Source organism: Fusarium oxysporum, chromosome 12, assembly GCF_000149955.1.
Source record: "Fusarium oxysporum f. sp. lycopersici 4287 chromosome 12, whole genome shotgun sequence".
NCBI lineage: Eukaryota > Fungi > Ascomycota > Sordariomycetes > Hypocreales > Nectriaceae > Fusarium > Fusarium oxysporum.
The window spans coordinates 309,701-328,600 of record NC_030997.1 but is presented as its reverse complement, the minus strand read 5'-3'; the positions used below and the strand labels follow the sequence as shown (position 1 = coordinate 328,600).

At 48.6% G+C, this 18,900-nt stretch overlaps 8 protein-coding genes and 2 non-coding genes across 10 annotated transcripts in view; 3 read left to right on the top strand and 7 right to left on the bottom strand.

The window, feature by feature from the left end:
• The window catches only part of FOXG_13185 (uncharacterized protein), a 2,694-nt gene extending 498 nt beyond the window's left edge, over window positions 1-2,196 (bottom strand). Inside the window, exons 1-6 of the mRNA XM_018393137.1 lie at window positions 1,612-2,196; window positions 1,331-1,561; window positions 1,218-1,284; window positions 329-1,167; window positions 222-275; window positions 12-174 (exon numbers count right to left, since the gene is read on the bottom strand). Coding sequence (XP_018252346.1) covers window positions 12-174; window positions 222-275; window positions 329-1,167; window positions 1,218-1,284; window positions 1,331-1,561; window positions 1,612-2,052 — 1,795 coding nt within the window. The 5' untranslated portion in view covers window positions 2,053-2,196. The remainder of the gene's footprint in view (window positions 1-11; window positions 175-221; window positions 276-328; window positions 1,168-1,217; window positions 1,285-1,330; window positions 1,562-1,611) is intronic.
• Window positions 2,197-3,050: 854 nt separating this feature from the next.
• On the bottom strand, window positions 3,051-4,340 carry FOXG_13184 (uncharacterized protein; the record flags this gene model as incomplete). The annotated part of the gene is made up of 1 exon (XM_018393136.1): window positions 3,051-4,340. The coding sequence occupies one exon, from the start codon at window positions 4,338-4,340 to the stop codon at window positions 3,051-3,053; it is 1,290 nt and encodes a 429-aa protein (XP_018252345.1).
• Window positions 4,341-4,697: 357 nt separating this feature from the next.
• Window positions 4,698-6,417, bottom strand: FOXG_13183 (uncharacterized protein). The gene is made up of 3 exons (XM_018393135.1): window positions 6,035-6,417; window positions 5,616-5,987; window positions 4,698-5,568 (listed from the first exon to the last, which is right to left on the bottom strand). The coding sequence occupies exons 1-3, from the start codon at window positions 6,081-6,083 to the stop codon at window positions 4,859-4,861; spliced, it is 1,131 nt and encodes a 376-aa protein (XP_018252344.1). The 5' UTR covers window positions 6,084-6,417; the 3' UTR covers window positions 4,698-4,858.
• Window positions 6,418-6,454: 37 nt separating this feature from the next.
• Window positions 6,455-8,038, top strand: FOXG_13182 (uncharacterized protein). The gene is made up of 5 exons (XM_018393134.1): window positions 6,455-6,942; window positions 6,989-7,095; window positions 7,148-7,301; window positions 7,353-7,585; window positions 7,636-8,038. The coding sequence occupies exons 1-5, from the start codon at window positions 6,642-6,644 to the stop codon at window positions 7,975-7,977; spliced, it is 1,137 nt and encodes a 378-aa protein (XP_018252343.1). The 5' UTR covers window positions 6,455-6,641; the 3' UTR covers window positions 7,978-8,038.
• Window positions 8,039-8,108: 70 nt separating this feature from the next.
• On the bottom strand, window positions 8,109-8,203 carry FOXG_21100. The gene has a single exon. It is a non-coding gene; the product is annotated as a tRNA-Ala (tRNA).
• A 614-nt stretch (window positions 8,204-8,817) lies between these two features.
• FOXG_21099 lies at window positions 8,818-8,916 on the bottom strand. Its single transcript has one exon. It is a non-coding gene; the product is annotated as a tRNA-Ser (tRNA).
• A 2,622-nt stretch (window positions 8,917-11,538) lies between these two features.
• On the top strand, window positions 11,539-13,620 carry FOXG_13181 (uncharacterized protein). The gene is made up of 2 exons (XM_018393133.1): window positions 11,539-12,061; window positions 12,108-13,620. The coding sequence occupies exons 1-2, from the start codon at window positions 11,779-11,781 to the stop codon at window positions 13,496-13,498; spliced, it is 1,674 nt and encodes a 557-aa protein (XP_018252342.1). The 5' UTR covers window positions 11,539-11,778; the 3' UTR covers window positions 13,499-13,620.
• A 97-nt stretch (window positions 13,621-13,717) lies between these two features.
• On the bottom strand, window positions 13,718-14,170 carry FOXG_13180 (uncharacterized protein; the record flags this gene model as incomplete). The annotated part of the gene is made up of 1 exon (XM_018393132.1): window positions 13,718-14,170. The coding sequence occupies one exon, from the start codon at window positions 14,168-14,170 to the stop codon at window positions 13,718-13,720; it is 453 nt and encodes a 150-aa protein (XP_018252341.1).
• Window positions 14,171-14,858: 688 nt separating this feature from the next.
• Window positions 14,859-16,617, top strand: FOXG_13179 (uncharacterized protein). Its single transcript, XM_018393131.1, has 2 exons — window positions 14,859-15,681; window positions 15,728-16,617. Exons 1-2 carry the CDS (start codon window positions 14,987-14,989, stop codon window positions 16,320-16,322), a joined length of 1,290 nt encoding a protein of 429 aa, XP_018252340.1. The 5' UTR covers window positions 14,859-14,986; the 3' UTR covers window positions 16,323-16,617.
• A 288-nt stretch (window positions 16,618-16,905) lies between these two features.
• FOXG_13178 (uncharacterized protein) lies at window positions 16,906-18,892 on the bottom strand. The gene has a single exon (XM_018393130.1). It carries the CDS (start codon window positions 18,829-18,831, stop codon window positions 17,200-17,202), a length of 1,632 nt encoding a protein of 543 aa, XP_018252339.1. The 5' UTR covers window positions 18,832-18,892; the 3' UTR covers window positions 16,906-17,199.
• Window positions 18,893-18,900: the final 8 nt, after the last annotated feature.

The window sequence follows — 18,900 nt, the reverse complement described above, 5'->3', positions numbered from 1 at the left end:
AGCCAAGATACCTGGGTTATCTGCCTTGAAAGCAATAACTACGAAGCCATTGCGGGGAAGTAGGACGACATCACGCCTTGGTGGGTTGTCAAGCTTCAAGTTGAGTCTGCTGGGGTCATAGGTTTGGTTCTCTTCTTGTTGCAGAAGGGCAAAGTCATGCCCGTGAAGGTGGATCTGAATAAGGTTAGCTAGGGAACATGTAGCAGGGGTTGGATGCTTACTGGATGAGCGCCGGTGCGGGCACTAATGCCTTCTATCGTAAGAACAAAGTAGACCTATGATGGTTAGTCATGATAACCGAAGACAATTGAAAGCGTCTGACGCATACCCATTCTTTCTCAGTATAATCCTCAGGAATCACCACCCACTTCGGTGGGTAAGTATCCCTCGGCTCATCCAAGTGAAACATAACGGGATCAGAGTAATTAATCTGCAGTGGTCTAAAGTTCTGACCAGGTCTCTGGAGACCAAACGTAGCAACCGGATACTCCTCCTGGAACTCAGGTGTATTCTTGGCATTCGGATCAAAAGTAACATTGAACCGCTCACCGGTCTGATCCGCCGCTTGAGCATTGGCAGCTGGACCAATGTACCATGGTATCTTCGGTCGAAGCGAAGTATATGTCTCATCTGAGCACGCTTTGCTGATGTTGACCCAAGGCTGAGATGAGGGAAGAGCCTTGTCAGTGTGGTTGTAGCGTAGGATGCCGGTCTTTTCGTAACCGTCTCCTCCTGGGGCTATACCACATGCATCAGCGACCCAAGTCCTGATCCAGAAGTTTCCATCTTCTGGGATCTCGTTGACATCACCGGCAAGAGGATTCGCTTCGACAATGACGTTGTACCTTTGACCAATTCCTATCAAGACTGAGGTGTTGAAGTACGGCTCAATAGGGACAAAGTCCGAAGTGACGATTTGAAGCCAGTGGTTATCAATGGAGAAGACGAGTGTTGAGTCAAATGAAGTATTGATCAGGCGGAGCAAATATCTCTTTGGGCGACTTGGCTTATCTGTTGGAGTTTTATTGAAGTATAACTCATAGTTATCAGGGACAGGGAGAGTTGGGGTGTAGCCGTAGTGGGAGACGTTGCCTGCGCCGTTGAGAAGGATGGTCTTGTTGGAGAATTGGGAGCCAGGGAAGAGTAGTCTGAATGCACTCTCGTGAGCTGTATGTTCAGTCAGTATGGGCCATGCAGCCTACTTGGGGGCAACTAACACCAATCTGTCATAAGTAATGGCCTCTTGGTTGCATCGTAGGGAGCTGACTGGGGACCATGAATTGTCTACATCGTTAGCGCGATTTTGGCTGAGCACCGCGGTTTGGCTTACGATTGGGCCCTGAAGACCATCTGCATACTGCACAGAGTAGTGGCTATGATACCAAGACGTCCCGTATTGCGTCGTATTGAAGATGTAGCTGAAGCTATCCCCTGGCGCAATTGGACATTGAGTTATGCCGTTGACACCATCCATGTCCATCGTTTGGTTCTGTCGAATACCATGCCAGTGAATACTCGTGCCGTTCCGCTTCATACTATTGATCACCGTGATATTGAAGGTCTGCACAACAGTTAGTCCCTTTCTCAAACCCCACAGGCCAGAGTACTCACATCACCCCAACAAGCCTCAAGCCAAGGCCCAGGATACTCCTCATTGAACAACTTCGCCTCGGTAAAGTTCTGCCCATCAGCATTATACCAACTCTCAGTAACATTAAGTGTATAATGCCTCATAATACCCTTCGGCGCAAAGTTCTCATAGTTTGTATGGATGTTGAACTCTCGCCCATCCGGATGTCTAAGCCAACATTCTCGATTCTCAGGAATTGAACATTGCACGAAACCTGTCATTTCTGGGTACTCGCAGAGAAATTCATGATCACCTGGCGGGGGATTGAAGATGGGGAAGCCAGGGCTGGGATCTTCAATGTGAGTGTGAGGATGATTGGGGCGGAAGGGATGTTGGTAGGAGGTGGAAGGGGAGGTGGGCCACATTGTTAGCCATGCGACTATACTGACGCAGGCGTGCCATACTCGCTCTATGAGAGCCATTTTGACAATATTCTTAGTGGTTTGGGGTCGATGGTTCTGTGCTTTGTGAGACGGGATTTAAATAAGAACGCCTCGGGATGGCTGATGCTCATCACGCGGTCATCTCAACCTCGTCGTCGGAGAATATGCAAGCTTATGACGGAAATCACACACATAAGTTCCCTCCGTAGTCATCTCAATCCCCAATTTCCAATCATAACGTCTTTTTTAAGCAAGTCTGCGATACGAGTCCAGCTGATCAAGGATCATAGTCTTGGCACTCAAATGTTTCAGCCCTAGGACTTTAAATCTCACCCAACGACCCAATCAAAGTCTTTCTACACCTTACTAACATCAATAAACTTCGTCGTATCTCACCGCAACTCGAAATCACAAAGCCATCCTTGCAGAACTTCACCCCGTGATTACGCCCACTGTCGTACAAGTTGGTAATGACTTAGGTAAGGCCACACATGGCCCAGTCAACCTCTCAGAGGCGTTTCTTGGACACAGTCAGGCTTGGGACAAACCAATTGGATGAGGGCGTATGTTGGTCCAATCACTCCCTTGCTTACGGCTGAGAAACTGAGGCTGAGCATGACGAATACGAGGGGTCACGCGTGGAGATAGGCTATTGAGAGGGGCGGGTTGAGTTCCTGGTGATACTGGTGCGCGGTATAGGTCTGATAAGAAGATTTGAGCGATGGATGTGAGGAAGTTATGGTTTGACGGTCGATATCAGGCCAGGCTTACTCAGGTTGGTGAGATGCTGCGATCCGGAGTCCGAGACTCTTACGTGAGAATGGCGGTCTCACGTCTGTATCGCGATCGAACGGTTCCAGCCCAGTCATCAGCGGCTAAGATTATTTCGCAAAGGCTATCTTCCGAACGGTCGCAATCGTGGTCAAGATCAATATCATTTCAGTTAATATACACAAACAAGATTTGTCTGGAGTTCCTGCATCGCCAAGTCGCTGACTGACACTAGCACCTTTGCTGGTCGGATCAAGAACGGAGATTCAATACCACTTGAGTGCATTCGCCCATACCAGGTCCCACATCCTCGGAACATCCCCACCAGCCTCCACAGCCTCAGCCCACTTGACGATATGCTTCAAAACGGCGACATCATCGCAAAACTGCACTGCAAAGTCGAAGTCCCTGAGCAATTGCGTCTTTTTGTGAATGTCCATCCATCGCGAGTCAAGTCGCTCCATTTCTCCCAAGAACACCTCTCGCAAGCGTGTGGTTTCGTATTGGTGTAAATGCTTGTAGTATAATTCGGAAATCTCGCCGTTCGCATCGTGGCGGTATCGTCTGCGATCAGGTTCAGTCCATCGTGGTTGTTCAAAGAGGAATTGGGGGATGCCGCAGGCTTTCCACAGTGGTACGATGGACACACATTCCCAGTCGACAATGCCTGTGATATTCCCTGCATCGTCGACAAGAATGTTGTTCCCATGTAAGTCGTCGTGGTAAAGAACCGTGGTCTCTGCTTCAGCGTGAAATGGAAAGACGCGCTGAATCAGATGCAGCAATCTCTCTGCGATGCCAAATGTTCGGGCAGCATCGTCAATCTCTTTGACCGCATCACAGTCAAGGTTTCCCTTTCCACACCACTTTGCCATAGTCGCTGTCGCATCCCTTTTAGTCGCCTCGAGCCGTGCTGCAAACCACTCGCTGCTGTTCCGAAACGGTCCTCGGTTAATGTCAGATTTGTTGATGAGGCCGTAGAAGAAGCAAGTAGACACGATTGGGCCGGGCCTTGGCAATCCGCTTTCGTATACGGGAGGGTAGATGTTACAAATGGTCGCGAATTTGTCACGAAAGAGAGATGCTATGAAAGATGCGATTTGGCGGACGGTGTCGGTCTTTTGGAGAAGAGTGAGGTGCCGCCATGTGACCTCCAACCGCGCGCCTGGGAGCTTGCTCATCAAGATCCATTCATAAGTAATGGGAGAATCGCGCGACGCATCGTAATGAATGGCATTCGGGATCGGGAAGTCTGTAATCGCGGAGACCCATTGGATTGTGGCAACTTCGCTGATGGTCTTGTTCTGCGGATCGACAGGGAGTGCGACGCGCAGCAATAGCGGGGCTTGATCATTGATCTGAACTTCGTAGAGCTTGTTAAAGCAACCTTCGGCGAAATGCTTGATGTGTACGTTTTCGGTGCGAAAGATGGCTTGGATCGTCATTCTCATCTTGTCAAGATCAGGCTGGAACTCCCATCGCGGGGTGAATCCTAGATTGCAGTCTTCCAAGTAAACGTCAGCAAGAAGTGAGGCTCCGGATCCTGAGGCCGGCATCGTCGCGCACGAGACGCAAAATGAAAATACAAGAGATCAATCGGTTTGAAGAGGAAGTTCTCTGGTGTTCTCGAGAACGAGGAGGTGATGGAGGAGAGAAAAATGAGGAATGGAAGGAATCATGTACGACGAGATCACGAATTTGCGATGGGCAGTTGCTTTCGGCGGGTGACTCAGACAAAACTCCATGTTTGCGACAGTGCATCGCGTCTGTTTGAACAAACTCAATTGCTGTCTGTTTGTCACGGCAGAAGCGAAAACTCTGATGCGCTGAGGTTGATGACGGTTTGCCTGAGGCTGTTTGCATCTCCATTTGCTTCCTGCCGTTCTTGGTCGCGTGAGGTCATATGAATGGAGGGAAATGTGGCGAATGATTGGCCCTCGTTTTGTTGAGTTGTCTACGTCCCTATCGTCGGTTTGCATTATTTTATAATTGAGTGCAATTTTGTTTGTCCCGACGGTGAGTGAGTAAATGCTGCTCTTATTGATTGCCCAAAACTTCAGGTCACAAGGCATCACTAATTCTCATCCTGCGGATACTTCAGCCCGTTCGCTGCTCTAATCTCATCCATCAACTCCATCAATCGAAGCGTCTCATCCAACGGAACAACATCACTCTCAGTCTTTCCCTTTGCAATGTCCTGCGCAACAGCATCGGCTTCCCAGTAAAAGCCCAACGTTCCCTCGTGGCGCTCCACGTTGAACACGCGCGTGGTCCTGGTATCGGCTGCAGGAGGTCCCGGGCGCTCTCCTTCAGTGACGCGGAATCCGCCGGGTACACTGACTGCTGGACCGAACAGGGTGATGCTTCCGTTGGTACCCTGAATGTAACCGAATTCATCGGCGCCTCTATATCGGAAGCTTGACGTGCAGACGCCTGTTTTGACACCTCCATTGGCGGAGGGGTATTCCAACACAACGGTATTCGCCGCGTCGATACCATCCACAATGTCAAGAGACGACAGAACCTTTGTCGGTTTCGGATGATCTTTGCCAACCTTCCAATCACCGAGAATGATCGAAGCAAACGTCAGCGTATAAAAGCCAATGTCGAGCAAAGCACCACCACCCAGAGCGGGGTCTTTCAGACGATGATTATCAGGCAAGCTGCTCAGATCGAACTTGTTTCCAAAGTCAATGGAAAGTCGCTGGACTTCACCAATTGACTTCTTGACGATAATCTCCTCGTGCAACGCCTCAAACAGGGAACAGAACCTCACCCAGGCCGCTAACAAATATTAACATGCAGTCAAACAAACGTGGGGGTGAACAAACCTTCCATGACAAAAACGCCCTTCTTCCTCGCAGCATCAGCAATGTCCTTCGCCTCCTTCGCATTAATCGTAAAAGGCTTCTCACACAGAATGTGTTTACCCGCTGCGATCGCATCGAGACAGTTCTTTCTATGCAGTGAGTGCGGCGTTCCGATGTATACAATATCCACATTTGGATCATCGTAAACACCCTGATAATCCGCGTAGACTTGGGGCTTGGGCTTATCAGGTGCTTTCTCCCAGAGCTTCTCAACGAAAGAAGTGCCTTTCTCGATTGATGAGGAGCCGATGGCTGTGATGGTATGTGTTGCTTTGGCATCGGGACGGGTGGTGAGGAGGTCGCGGAGAAACATTGAGGATACCCATCCTGTGCCTGAACGGACGATTAGCTCTGGACGGTGGATAGATGGGAAAACGTACCTAGGATACCCCATCGCAGATGAGGTAGAGAGTCTGCTGAGCTAGTCATTTTGAAGTTTGATATTCAAATTCCTTAAGGTACTTAGAGTCTCAGAAATGCGCGATATGAAGTGAGTAGTCGATATAAGGTAGATTTGCCGGACCCGCAAATGGTGAAATTCGGGACAGTGGTCACCGAAGTGCGGCAGTTAGATGTTCAAAGCTTGGGACGTTCAACACTTCAGACGGTTTTATCCATTAATTCATCCGATCTCGGAGTTTGATAGCTTACTGGTCCTGCAAGACCTCATATCTGAGACTTCCTTGACGTTTTTATGCCGCTCTTTGGTCTCGCGCGGAGTAGCGGATCTATCACCGATACTCCCCGAGGAGCGGGGTTGTGTCATGATACCATCTACGATCCACCAAGGATAAAACCAATGCGGGGACAACGGTCAATGACGCTATAGCCGGGTGAATAAGATGATGCGGTAAAAAAAAAAAAAGGGAAGTTGATTTGTAAGTCAACGTTAGATAAAAGCTCCCAGCGATCGATCAGATAAAAGAAGTCTCGTGGATATCTCATGAAGTAAATTAGCCTCTCAACCGAATAAACAGATTCCCAATCATGGCGCCAATCAAAGTCGGTGTTGTAGGTTACGGAAACTCAGCCAAGAGCTTTCACTTACCTTTCATCACTTCTATCCCAGACTACGAAGTCATTGCTATTCTTCAGAGAAAAGAAGCACCAGCCGATCCATCTTCTGCTGAGAAGGGCTCGCACTGCACCGTTGACTTTCCTCGCATCAGGCATTATCGCACAGCCGATGAGTTCTTCGCCGATAAAGATATCCAGTTCGTTGTCGTCGCTACCCAGCATGATACTCATGCCTCTTTTGCAGAGCAGGCGCTAAATGCGGGAAAGCATGGTGAGTGACCTTTTGCAGGGTCAAGGTGATGTTAACATGAGATTAGTGATTGTCGATAAGCCATTTGCTGTATCATCTGAAGAGGCGGATAGGGTGATCAAATTGGGTGAAGAGAAGGGTCTCATTCTTACTTGCTTTCAGAACCGACGATGGGTAAGCTCTTTACGTCTGGTTTCTTCTAAATCGGATTCTAATCCTGTGATAGGATGCAGACTTTCAGACCCTTCGCCATCTTATCAACAAAGGTGCACTGGGCGATATCAAAGAAGCCGAGTTGCACTATGACTTTGAGTCACCACCGTGGCTGTCTAAAATAGGAGCCAAGTACACTCCAGGTTCTGGGATGGCCTTCGGTCTCGGTAAGTCTTGGGTGACAATTTCCCCTGGTCTTTTCACTTACAGTACTCCAGGTACGCATAGCATCGACCAGGCGCTTGTTCTCTTTGGCCGCCCCAAGTCTGTGACGGGGTTCTTCCGCGTCCAACGCGACGCCGAAAGTGAAGTTGAAGACTCTTTTACTATAATTCTACAATATGATGGTGCGCAGAAAGATCTGCTCGTTACAGTCAAGACAGCTGTGACGACACCGATGGCACAGCAATTGAAGCAACTCGTTCGAGGAACAAAGGGTTCTTTCATAAAGGTGAGAATCCGAATCCGTTTTACACAGGTGTTTGATTGACATTTTTTTAGTTCCAAAAGCATAGCCTTTGCGCAACAGAGGACAGTATCGCTGCTGGTCTGAAGCCGCTTGATGAAGGTTTTGGTGTTGAGTCTGATGACTTGCGGGGTATTCTGACGACATACGAAGAGTTCGACGGCAAGGTTCAAAAGTATAACCCCGAGACCAAGAAGTATACTGGTCGATATCCAAGTTTTGCGGGCCGATGGATGGGATTGTATGAGAATGTCGCCGATGCGATTAATGGCAAGGCAGAGTTGGAAGTGAAGCCAACGCAATCGCGCGACGGCTTGAGGGTCATTGAGCTTGCAAGGGAATCGCACCAAAAAGGTGCCACAGTTCCTTGGTCATGAGATAAATAAATAGTCTTTACTCTACTCAATAAAAAGAATGCGGTCTACCTGCATCACTGGATTTGGCAATGGGGAGTCGGATGGTGAAACAGCAAAAAGAGAGGATAATAGCGGGATTTAACCGCCGATGTTGGACGAACAGGGAATCGAACCCTGGACCACTCCCAGATTTCTTCAGAAGACTGAATCATGCTAAGGGAGTATTATACCACTAAACCATTCGCCCGGAATGGGATTTGTTGAAACATGCCACCCAAATTGCGGCTCAGGTGCGCCTCACACGGCCTGCGCAATATTCTTTGTTGGCCAGTTCTCAATCTTGCGTTTCCTGTTCAAAGCCTGAGCGGTACTTAATCACTCCCTAATGTTGTCGGAGGGTTTGGCGAAGTTGATGAGACTATCGTGTCACGGTCGCGGGTGAATGAGTAGCGATGAAATAAACTGTCTTGTTGGTGCGTAAGGTATTGTGAACTTAGTGGAAGGCTACCAGCAGAGTGAGCTTTGAGCTTAACGCAAAGCCTGTGTTTGAGATAATTACTGTCAGACATGAGACAACGTCCCTGTAACCCAGCTAAAGAATCAAAAACAGAGATGGATAAGGTGTCGAGTCTATCTGAGTCATTGTAGTGCATCGTAAGCCAGCTGAGTCACGGACATCATCGTCCCCAGCCTCAGGCATAACCATTTCAGTGGACCCAGCGCTTGTAACCACGGCGCTGAATTACACTCAACCTCCACGACCAAGACAAAAATTGTTCCCAACTGTGTGTGAGGCATGAACAAAACCGCTCAGTTTGGCAAAAATTCAATCAAATCATTTTAACGGATAACAAAAAAGATCGACAACGGCAGGATTCGAACCTACGCGTGCGAACACAATGCCTATGATGTCTCCGAAGAGATAGCAGGGCATCGCCTTAACCACTCGGCCACGTTGTCTGAGCTTTCAGATTATGTCAGACGTTTTCATTTTCTGCCCTATGATCTATGTAACTTATTATTCCAATTTCGCTCTGGCCTAGCAGCCTGAAAGATGCTCTTGATAACAACAAGTATTCTCTTTGTCGCATCATTGCCTTGTTGAACGCCAGTTAGGTTGGTTTTCTTGATTTCTTTGACGCTTGTCAAATCGGTGAACCCACTCCAACTGTCCCGGCTCCATGACAGTGTGAACTTCGTGACCAAGATGATCGACCTAGATGTTCTTCAGCGCACAGCTCTTCGCCTGCTAATTCGTAAGTGGTGGCAGACGGTATGGATCCTGTAACTTTGAGGATGTGCCTTTGTGTTTCGTTCATTACATAACGATGTTCGTTTGACAGCTCATTCACAGCAGAAGCGGGAGGTCACTCAGCAGTCAGGTACTCACATGGCAAGCTTCGGCAGTCAATGATCTGTTCTGATATGGACAGAGTTTGGGCAACCATCCTTTCGATGCGGCAATCACCTACACATTCGAGACAGTATAACAATTCTCTCCCGGCTAGACCACCCAGCTCAGCTCGGATCAGCCCCACGGGCGGATCTTCATCCTTTGTTTCACTGTTTTATATTTCCGAGAAATACCTATTGAGGGTCAGTAATCATCTGTGAAAGTTTACTTTTTCGCTGCTAACTAAAACGGCCTGTTTGAGACAAATATACGTGATCAGCGCCCTCCTTGGTTCTCAGCTTCGAGGGTCCTATCCTTCAGCTCTCGCCAAACACGATATTTCTATTATGAAAGCGATCATGACGACATACGTCTTTCAACTTGACAGAGAATTAACTCAAGATGGCGCAAAGCTTGTAGATGCAGTGTGCCATTGTTTTTCTGTCAGCGGATAAGATATATAACCCTCATGTTTCAACTCCCATCCTACTACCTCTCAACGCCTCTTCCCGTTCAAACGCACCTTTGTTTGCTGACAATGAAGCTCTCAATCGCAAGCATCGCCACTCTTGCTGTGACCTCGCAGATAACAGCATGGTACGGTAAGTCCTTTCTTTTCCTTTCACCATCTCCTCCTACTTACCTCCTCCAGTGACATTCTAGGATAACACAGAGCGATGCGAAGTCGACGGCGAAACAGAGTATCAGATTCTCGAAGGTGAATAATTTGACTGCAACACATTCGGTGCCAGTATAGACGGTGTAGACTGCGTCCACTTCGTCGAAGGTGGACTTGACAAAAAAGGCTGCAAGGGCTTGTTCACAGCTCAACCGGCAAAGCCGAAGCTGAACACAAACTCCTATTGCACAGTCTATCCCTATGCAGATTGCAGACAGCTAGTATCAATAAAGAGCCTGGCCAGTGTGCGACTACGTTGGAAATGAGTTTGACTAATGGGGAGAAACCGGACTGCATTGCGTCTTTCAGATGCGTCAGTTGATTAACGACCTCCTAGTGACTAGTTTTACTAAAAGTATGATTGAAGCAAAACAGCGAGTAGAGGGGTGATTGAAGTCAGATTGCTGTTAGGCTATTGCGTACTATGCAGATGCACGCCTAAGAATGCCCCTTCATACAAACCTCATACTTTTTCAAGATCACGATGTTAATCCGTGAAGTGTACTTGACGAGGTTTACTGCGGCCCAATAGCATATATAAATACTTGAGGCTGTAAACCTACTATACTGCAAGCCACATATTAAAACAGAGAAGAAATAAAATTTTCTCGCCGACTAGTACTAGAAGTCTATCATCCAATATTATATCTCTTGGTAAATACATCATCCGCTGGAGTTACCCTACAACCTCAGCATTTTCCCCACTACAGCCCCAGCCCCAACTCTCTCTCCTGTAAAAATTCTTTCTTGGCACGCACTGTTAGTGCGGTGCTAGGAGCGGGATTTTCTGCAGGCCACGCGACCACACAAAAACTGCGGGGACGCTATCGGCTCCCTAACAGCAGTTTTCAGAGAAGGAATTTTGGAGAGTTCGCCTTCTCTGACAACACCTTTGTCGGATCTAATGGCGGCACCTCAGAACCAGAACGCCTTAGATATCGGAGGGCGATGCCCCGGGCATTCGTAGCGACATCCTTCCGATCAACGACGCCGATTGCGATGGGTTTTTCTCCTTTAAAGGCAAGCCGCACCGTCGGCCTCTGATCCCTTCCCGAGGTTTTTCCCTGCCGCCGCGACAGTCGACTACGAGCTACAACTTGGTTACTGGAGATTGTGGACTGCGTCAGCAGATGTAGTGATGCGCGAGAGAATTCTGGTCGGTGGAAAAAGTTCGACAATAGATTGCCCTCGAACCCGCTGACGGGTGACGGGCTTGAGAAATACAGCACCTTTTGTGCCATTGGTATGCTGGATGGTGAAGGAAGCGGGGTATCCTGTACCTAGCTAGCTCAGCACGTCTTTTGCTCCAGTAGGAGATTTGGCTTCGTTACAGCCACCCAGACGAAAAATACACATACATACATACATACATACATACAGCCCCAGCCGCGGACTTTTTCTTATCTATATCTTATCTTATCTCCTGATTCCTGGCACCTCTCCGGCAAATAAATCAAGCACCGAGCATTAGCCCACGCATAAACCTGCTTTCCACAGACCAGTAAAGTATTTCTCATCCACCAAGCCTTGGCAGACCCGTTCCCCGCTGTTGATTGCAACATAGTCGGAGCTAAATGAGCCAATTCTCATAGCTACCTACTATAAACGGTTTAAGCTTATCATCGGCTAACTTTGCTACTGATAAGCTATGCGGATCGGCGGGGAAGTTCGGTCATTATGCTCCCCATGTATGATGATCGTCACGGACTGGGAAGGTTGTTTGGAGAGGTTTAAAAGATGAAATGCCCGCATGATGGGGTTACAATGTCTCTTCTCTGTTGTTGGATTTTGTAGGCCCACTGGAAAAATGACGCTTCGCACTGCTTTCACTGGGCTTTTGTGCGCTGGCTTGGCCACCGCAGTTCGTTATAACGATAATCAAGTTCCTCTGACGAAAGACGGTGAAGAGGCTGCCAAGAACTTCCCCGAGGTCAAGCAGATCGATCTCCAGTCACCTGCATTCCTTGATCCCAAGAGCATCGCCGCTGGATTCGACAATGGCACAAGCGGACCAACAAGCGATGCTACTCTGAGTATGTTTCCAACGCATCTTCAAGATCTATCTACTAACGTTCGCAGACTACTTCCTCGAGAGTCTTGCATCCCGAAATGACTGGTTGACGTACAACAACCCATCCTTCAAATCCGACGAAGGGCGCTCAATTCCTTATGTCTTCCTCTCCACGTCGTCGCAGCCTGAAATCAAGGCCAATTCATCTTCATCCGAGAAGCTCCGCGTCTACCTTCAAGGTGGCGTCCACGGAAATGAACCCGGCGGCGACCAAGCTCTTCTCGCGCTGCTCGGCAAATTTGATGCCAATTCAACATGGGCAGCATCAATCCTCGAGAAAATGGACATCATGATCTTGCCCCGCTACAACCCCGATGGCGTCGCCTACTTCCAGCGCTTTTTGGCAACAGGATACGATCCCAACAGAGATCACATTCGTTTCGCAAGTCAACAAACTCGTGAGGTTAAAGCGCTGATTGTTGACTTCTCTCCTCATGTCATGGTAGACGCTCATGAATACAGCGCCAATCGCGCTTATGGCCTCAAAGATCAGTGGGCGCAAGCCGTGGATGGCCAATTTGATCCTATGAAGAACTTGAATATTCACAAGGATATTCGAGAATACTCTGAGGAGGTTTTCGTGCCCAGAATTGCTGGTGCTATGGATAAGCTGAATCTGCGCTGGAGTCCTTATATCACGGGAAATGCCAGGGAGGAACCTCTGGTGTTTACTCAGCTTGATACCCAGGCGCGAGCTGGTGATGTTTCCTTGGCACTGACGCAGGTTATGGTCTTCCTCACTGAAACTCGAGGCATCGGTCTTGGAAGCCAGCACTTCCAGCGCCGCGTTGCTTCAGGACTTACCATGATCGAAGCCATCGTCCAAACAGCCGCCGACAAAGCTGAAGAAGTGTACGAAGTTGTCGAAGGTGCTCGCCAGAAATTCATCGATGGCGTAGACGAAGTCGTCGTTACAGATTCCTTCCAGCCCACCAACCGCACCTGGGATTTCATCGACCTCCCAACCGGCAAACTCGTCGAAATCCCCGTTCAATTCCTCAGCTCAACACCCGTGAAATCCAACCTTACCCGCTCTCGCCCCGAAGCGTACATCTTCCCGCAAGCATGGAAAGAAGCTGCCGATCGTCTTCGCCTCAACGGTGTTACCGTCGAGAATATTCGCTCTGAGTTCCGCGGTGAGGTTGAAGCGTATAATGTTACGAGCATTGAGTTGGCTAGTACTGTTTATCAGGGTACGGTATTGAACAAGGTTGCTACTGATATTCTCCAGAAGGAGATTACGATGCCGGCTGGGAGCTTTTGGGTGTCGACGAGGCAGGCTGCTGCGGGGTACGCGTTCACTGTTCTTGAGCCTGAGAATATCGATTCGTATGCCACGTTCAATATCCTGCCCGTCAATGTCGGGGATGAGTACCCTGTGTATAGAGTCTTGGGTTAGTTTGTGACTGTATCGCTAGATAGAGAAACATTAATTGAAAATACTCATGTCTAACCTCATTTCACATGTTAAAACTTCGGGTTGTTTAGATTGATGTTCAATGAGTTTATTTTGACTTCGAGATTCTTATACCAAGCTGCAAGTACTTACCTGTTTGTTTACCAAAACACTGGCACTCCACCCGAAGACCTTTTCAATCTAGATCACCTTCTTGACTCCTCACTGCCAAGAGTCTGAGGTATACTCAAGAGGCGACTCAGTGATTGTCTCAAACACCGGCTCGACGGGCTTCTCATAGCAAGCCTTACTCATCTCACTCGCCTGGATAGCCCTAGCCATCGAATCGACATTCAGAGTCCCAAGCTGCTCAGCAATTCGCGACATCGAACTCTCAGCCAGTTTTCTCTGCTGCTTCAAGTAAAAGCGCAGCTCACGCTCCAGTGTCTGGATATGTTTCCAAGACTCACGAATTTTGCAAAGTTGAGCCTGACGTTCTTCGCCGTGGATGCCAGATTCAAGATTTTCGACAACTTCAACGGCGAGTTCAGAATACTTTTGTTCTCGATGCTCGAGTCGAGACTTGAGTGAGGCGATGAGCACTTCGAGATCTTGCCATATTTGGCCGACCTCTGAGGGCTCGGGGAGGGAGGTGAAACAGGCACCTGAAGACATTGCTTTCTGAGAGTAACTATTTCTCGGGGGTATGAGAGTTCTGATAGAAAGAAGGCCTGTTGGAGTTAGTATGGGAAGTGGTTAGAACTTACCTTTTAAAATGTGAGTCCTTAAAGAGAATGAGAGAAATCTTCATCATCTAGGGAGAAGCTATGCTTTTATAGCTAATAGTTTATGCTTGAGTAGAACTACTACTTCGTTTGTCACCCAAAGCGAATAGCGTGTCATGAGCCCCAGCGGAACAGGACTACTGAATAAGTGAATGATCCGACTGTTTGGGAATCCGTATCTTTGTTTATTGAAATCTAATAATCACCATGCAGTGAACAATAGGGCATAAGTGCGACTGATAGGCAGACAAACAAAATTTATGCTGCGATGTTCATTTCTGGGAACTTTCCATTTGTACATTGTAAAATAAGGTTCTGAAAGAGACCTGGTCACAAATGAGCAATCCAGATAAGTCAGTAGATGGCGTCACTGAAACCTATCACATGGCTCAATTGTGATACGAATGTCATCTTCAGATTTAGCATTATTTAGGTGAGCGGTTATTGATAATGCTATTTCATGGCAACTTGTTTGTTAGGCGCCAAAAAATGGCCGCTATCCCCAAACTGGAAATCGCCGGATCGGCGGTTACTCCATCCGTCTTGGGGCATGAAATCTGACAAAAACCGCGCCGTGAACGCGTGAGATCAAGTTAATTCCTCTTTCAACACAACCAGGTTGCTGCCTAAGCCAAAGCTGAACCTCAAATACTCAAATTGGCCGGCATCTCCGCGAACTTTTGGTACTTATCTCATCCTCGCGACAATGGGTAATCCTCCTTCGCCAAAGCCTTATCAAGATGACCCTGATGCCGTGTCGCTACACACGACGGCGGGGGAACCCTCATACACTCACATCGAGGACGATGTTCTCAACGGCGATGAAGCACCACCGCCTGCATACCATGATACACCGGCTCTAGGGCCAGGTACTCCAGCGACGGCTGCTATCGACAGCACTGATATTGAAGATGAACTTCTTCAAACAGGCGTCACCCGGCCCGAGTCTCACATGGCCTTCACCTCTAATCGCATTGGTCAAAAGCGCACTCGTATCGGTAACGAAGTGAACGCCGTGCGAGATCCCCGCTCCGACGCGGATCCAGTATTTCTCGAGAAATGGGTCAGAACCATGGCAACGTTTCCTCCTTCGCCGTATATCAACATAACGGGAACTCACAAGGAAACCAAGCGCGATAGCGACGGCAAGAGCAAGCGTGAGGAGGTCACCGATTTTCGGATCATGGTGAATTTGCAGAATTATCTGTATCCCAATTTCATCACGGGTGCTATTGGCTACTCGACGCTCAAGACTGTTGAGAGTGGTGAGAAGACATATCGCGGCACGGTGTTGAAGAAGCGTCAGGACGGTGTGAAAGGTGATATCGAGGTTGGTCATGCGAAACCGACCCTGAAGGAATGGTGTCATCGTTACTGTGCTAAAGCAGCTGGTACTAAAGTGTATGTTTCACTCACGGGGGCCTAGGCCTTTTCTAACGAGTCCCAGGTTCCGTTTGACTAGAACAGTCACTGGCATGGATGAGACCATCTTCCGCGATCGTCTGACAAACTATGTCCGAAGCTCCAACTACAAAGGCAATCTCACCATCGAATTCCCAGTCGCCGACCGAGCAGTCGACATCTACTCGTCCAATCGCCTGAACACGTGGCGCCTGACGACCTGGATCTGCTGGATCTTCTACCTCACGTTCCTTTGGATCTTCTCATGGCCAATCCTCTTCTTTATCACAAAGCGATATCAAGTCGTCAGCGCCGAATGGCCATTCTCTCGGACTGATGCAAACGGCCAGAAGAGCTATACCACCGTTAGCGAGCAGCAATGGGTGGATTTGTATGGGCCCGCCATTAAGCAGCTTTGTCTGGACCGATATGAGGGCTTGGCAGGTGATGCGTTTTTGAATCAGGTTCTAGAGAGGGGGGACGCGAACACGAGAAACGAGGGTGTTGATACGAGGGCTGCTCTGGGAGTCGCCGCTGCTGCCTTCCAGGGCGGACGATTCAATGCTGTCAGCGGTGCGAGGAGTCTGATGCGAATTGCTGGGGCGTCGAGTGACCAGATCGGTTGGGGGTTTGACACGTAAATGCAGTAGGATGGTGGAAAGTAAAGCCGCAGTATCCTTGAATCAAGAAAGCTTGAACAAGATGGCAAACGGCCGGGTAATTTGAAAAATTAAAATGCCTATGTAGCAATACGCGAAGTAAAGCCAAAGGCCCCAAAGCGATATAACAAAATAAGGTTTTTGTTTTCAACACGAGTAACCTGGATGAAAGAGCATATTCGGTGCCCTGATTACTTCTGGGCAGCCGACCAACAGCGAAAACGGTCCAAATGATAGAACTGTTTAGCCCAAATCAACTCTTGGTTGACAACTCGGAAGTCTTACCGTAATTGCACCGTGATTCGGTTATGCGAACTGATGTCTGACCAATTTAAGTGAACGATATCCAACACTACATTCAGCTAAGGAGAAGGGTCACCTCTCGGCAGATTGGAACTCTAAACAACATGCGGAAGCGCTATTCAGGCACATGGCCGATTCGGAAAGCTCTTCTGCTTCTTCAGTGGAAGTCCCGAATCCAGTTGGTTCTAGAGTATAATGACATACGTCAGCTGCAAGATTTATCTTGTACCCTGTTTTGAATGGACAGCCTTGCTTGAGATTCAATGTTAAAGGTCAAGTTCACGTCTTGTACTGGGACTGACTGGATGAAAGGCATCGGATTACACATTACCAGTAATAACTAATCCAAGAACTAAAGTACACAGTGTTGCACAAACTGCCCACCTTGTTGTCGAGCACATTGAAATGACAGTCGACGCATCTAGCCTACCTTCCCCGACTGAATTAGAAACGCAACCGTCTTGATATAGAATGTGTCACACCATGGTTAGTGGTGAGGAGCCCAAGTTCACACGCTTGACTCTGTAACCGCTTCCTCTGGCCTTGACGTGTATGATCAATGTTGTCTCCTGCCGCGTCGGTGGCGCTGAGCGCGTTTTTGAGTGTTTTGACGCCGAGGGCAAGGCCTGCTTTCGTAATTCTCCATTACCAGTGCTCCTAGTCTCGGTACAATACTGGTCAATGGTGGTCGAGGAAATTTGAACAGCATTCGAACACATCTATACTTTCCAAAAAAGTCCAACACTCCAGTCTGTCGAAACTCAGCTAGCATCTTGTCTGCGTTCCAAAGCTGACCAGGGTTGAAGTTGGTTTTGATGAAGGAACTGTTATCGATGAGTTGGGCAAATGCGTTGCCATGCCCTCGGTGCAACTCAAGGCCAAAATACAACCGATCATCTTCACCTAATAATGGGAGCGAACGTTCTATAGTCAGTCGCATGGCTTCTTTGCGAAGCACGACCTGTTGGAAGATCTCCGAGCAGAGATCGACGTCAGGTCCACCATCTAGAGTAAACGTGTAGGAGCCATCGGGCATTCCGGCTTTAGACAGAGAAATGATCTCTGCTAACCATTCTGCTATACAAGAGAATGATTCACCGCTTGCCAAGTCAAGGGCTTGTTCTCCTATTTCCTGCCCTGCGTATTCTTCCAACCCTTCAAAAGAGCCGACTCGGCTGAGCATTGCCTGAGAGAAAATCACATTCATCATACTGACCTGATGACTGATACGTAATCGTGGATTCGCTTTGCAGAAAGGGACAAGGCCCTCAGCGTGGCATTCTTGGCGACCTACAGACGGGCGATCTTCAATAATGGCCAAATTATGGACGCACATTTGTTTATTGGCGGGAAGCTGGCTGAGCCAACGTATGGCTGCAGAAGCTGCGGAGATGCGAAATTTGGCACGATATTCTTGTGTCTGGCGTTGGTTGGGCGCCCAGGATTCGAGAGTAGACCAGAGGCGTTCATCCTTAAACTTACGCCCCATTTCTGCGAGGGCATCGGCGTGGGGTATGTCCCAAGGCTTGAAGCACTGGTCGAGGAAGTTCAAGAGCCGATCGCTACCGCTATATTCCCAATCTGGAAGTGCTTCGTTGACAGCCCTATAAAAGTCACTCGTTGCTCTCTGGGCAAGATTACGCAAGGTGAATTCGAGGGCCTCACAAAGCGCGGATATTCCAGAGGCCCGCCGCCGAAAAGGGTCGACTGAATATGTGAAGGAATTGGTGAAAGGCCAACATTCAATATGTCTCATATCGAATTGATCTTGTCCGCGTCGGTGTTGGCTCAGGGCATCTCTGAGATCTGGCGCGAACCAGGGAAAGCTTTGTTCAATGCGAGTCCAAATTTGTTCAGTGAGAAAACGGTTGCCCAAGAGGAGAACGAGCTTTACTTGCTGCTGAAGTTGGGCGTAGAGAAGATAATCGAAGCGGCCAGCCCATGGACGCAATTCGGGATCATAGATTGTAGAGATGGAAATATCATTGTATAATAGAGGCAGGTCTCTGGTCTCGTGCGCAATGAAGCGGTAGGTGTACATCAGGGCGAGGTCAAGTGGTTTGCCATTGGCGGCGGCGAGCTTTCGGGAGATTGGCTGGAGGAAATACCCCTCAAGGGTGGTATAGTAGTATTTGTAGATCATGTGTCGAAGCTCGGGGGGGAGACTCAAGAAGGGGGACGAAGACATGGCAGAGGGATTCGAAACAACCCAGCGGAAGCCCCAGTGGCGGTTTTTGGGGGATTATCGTTAAGAAAG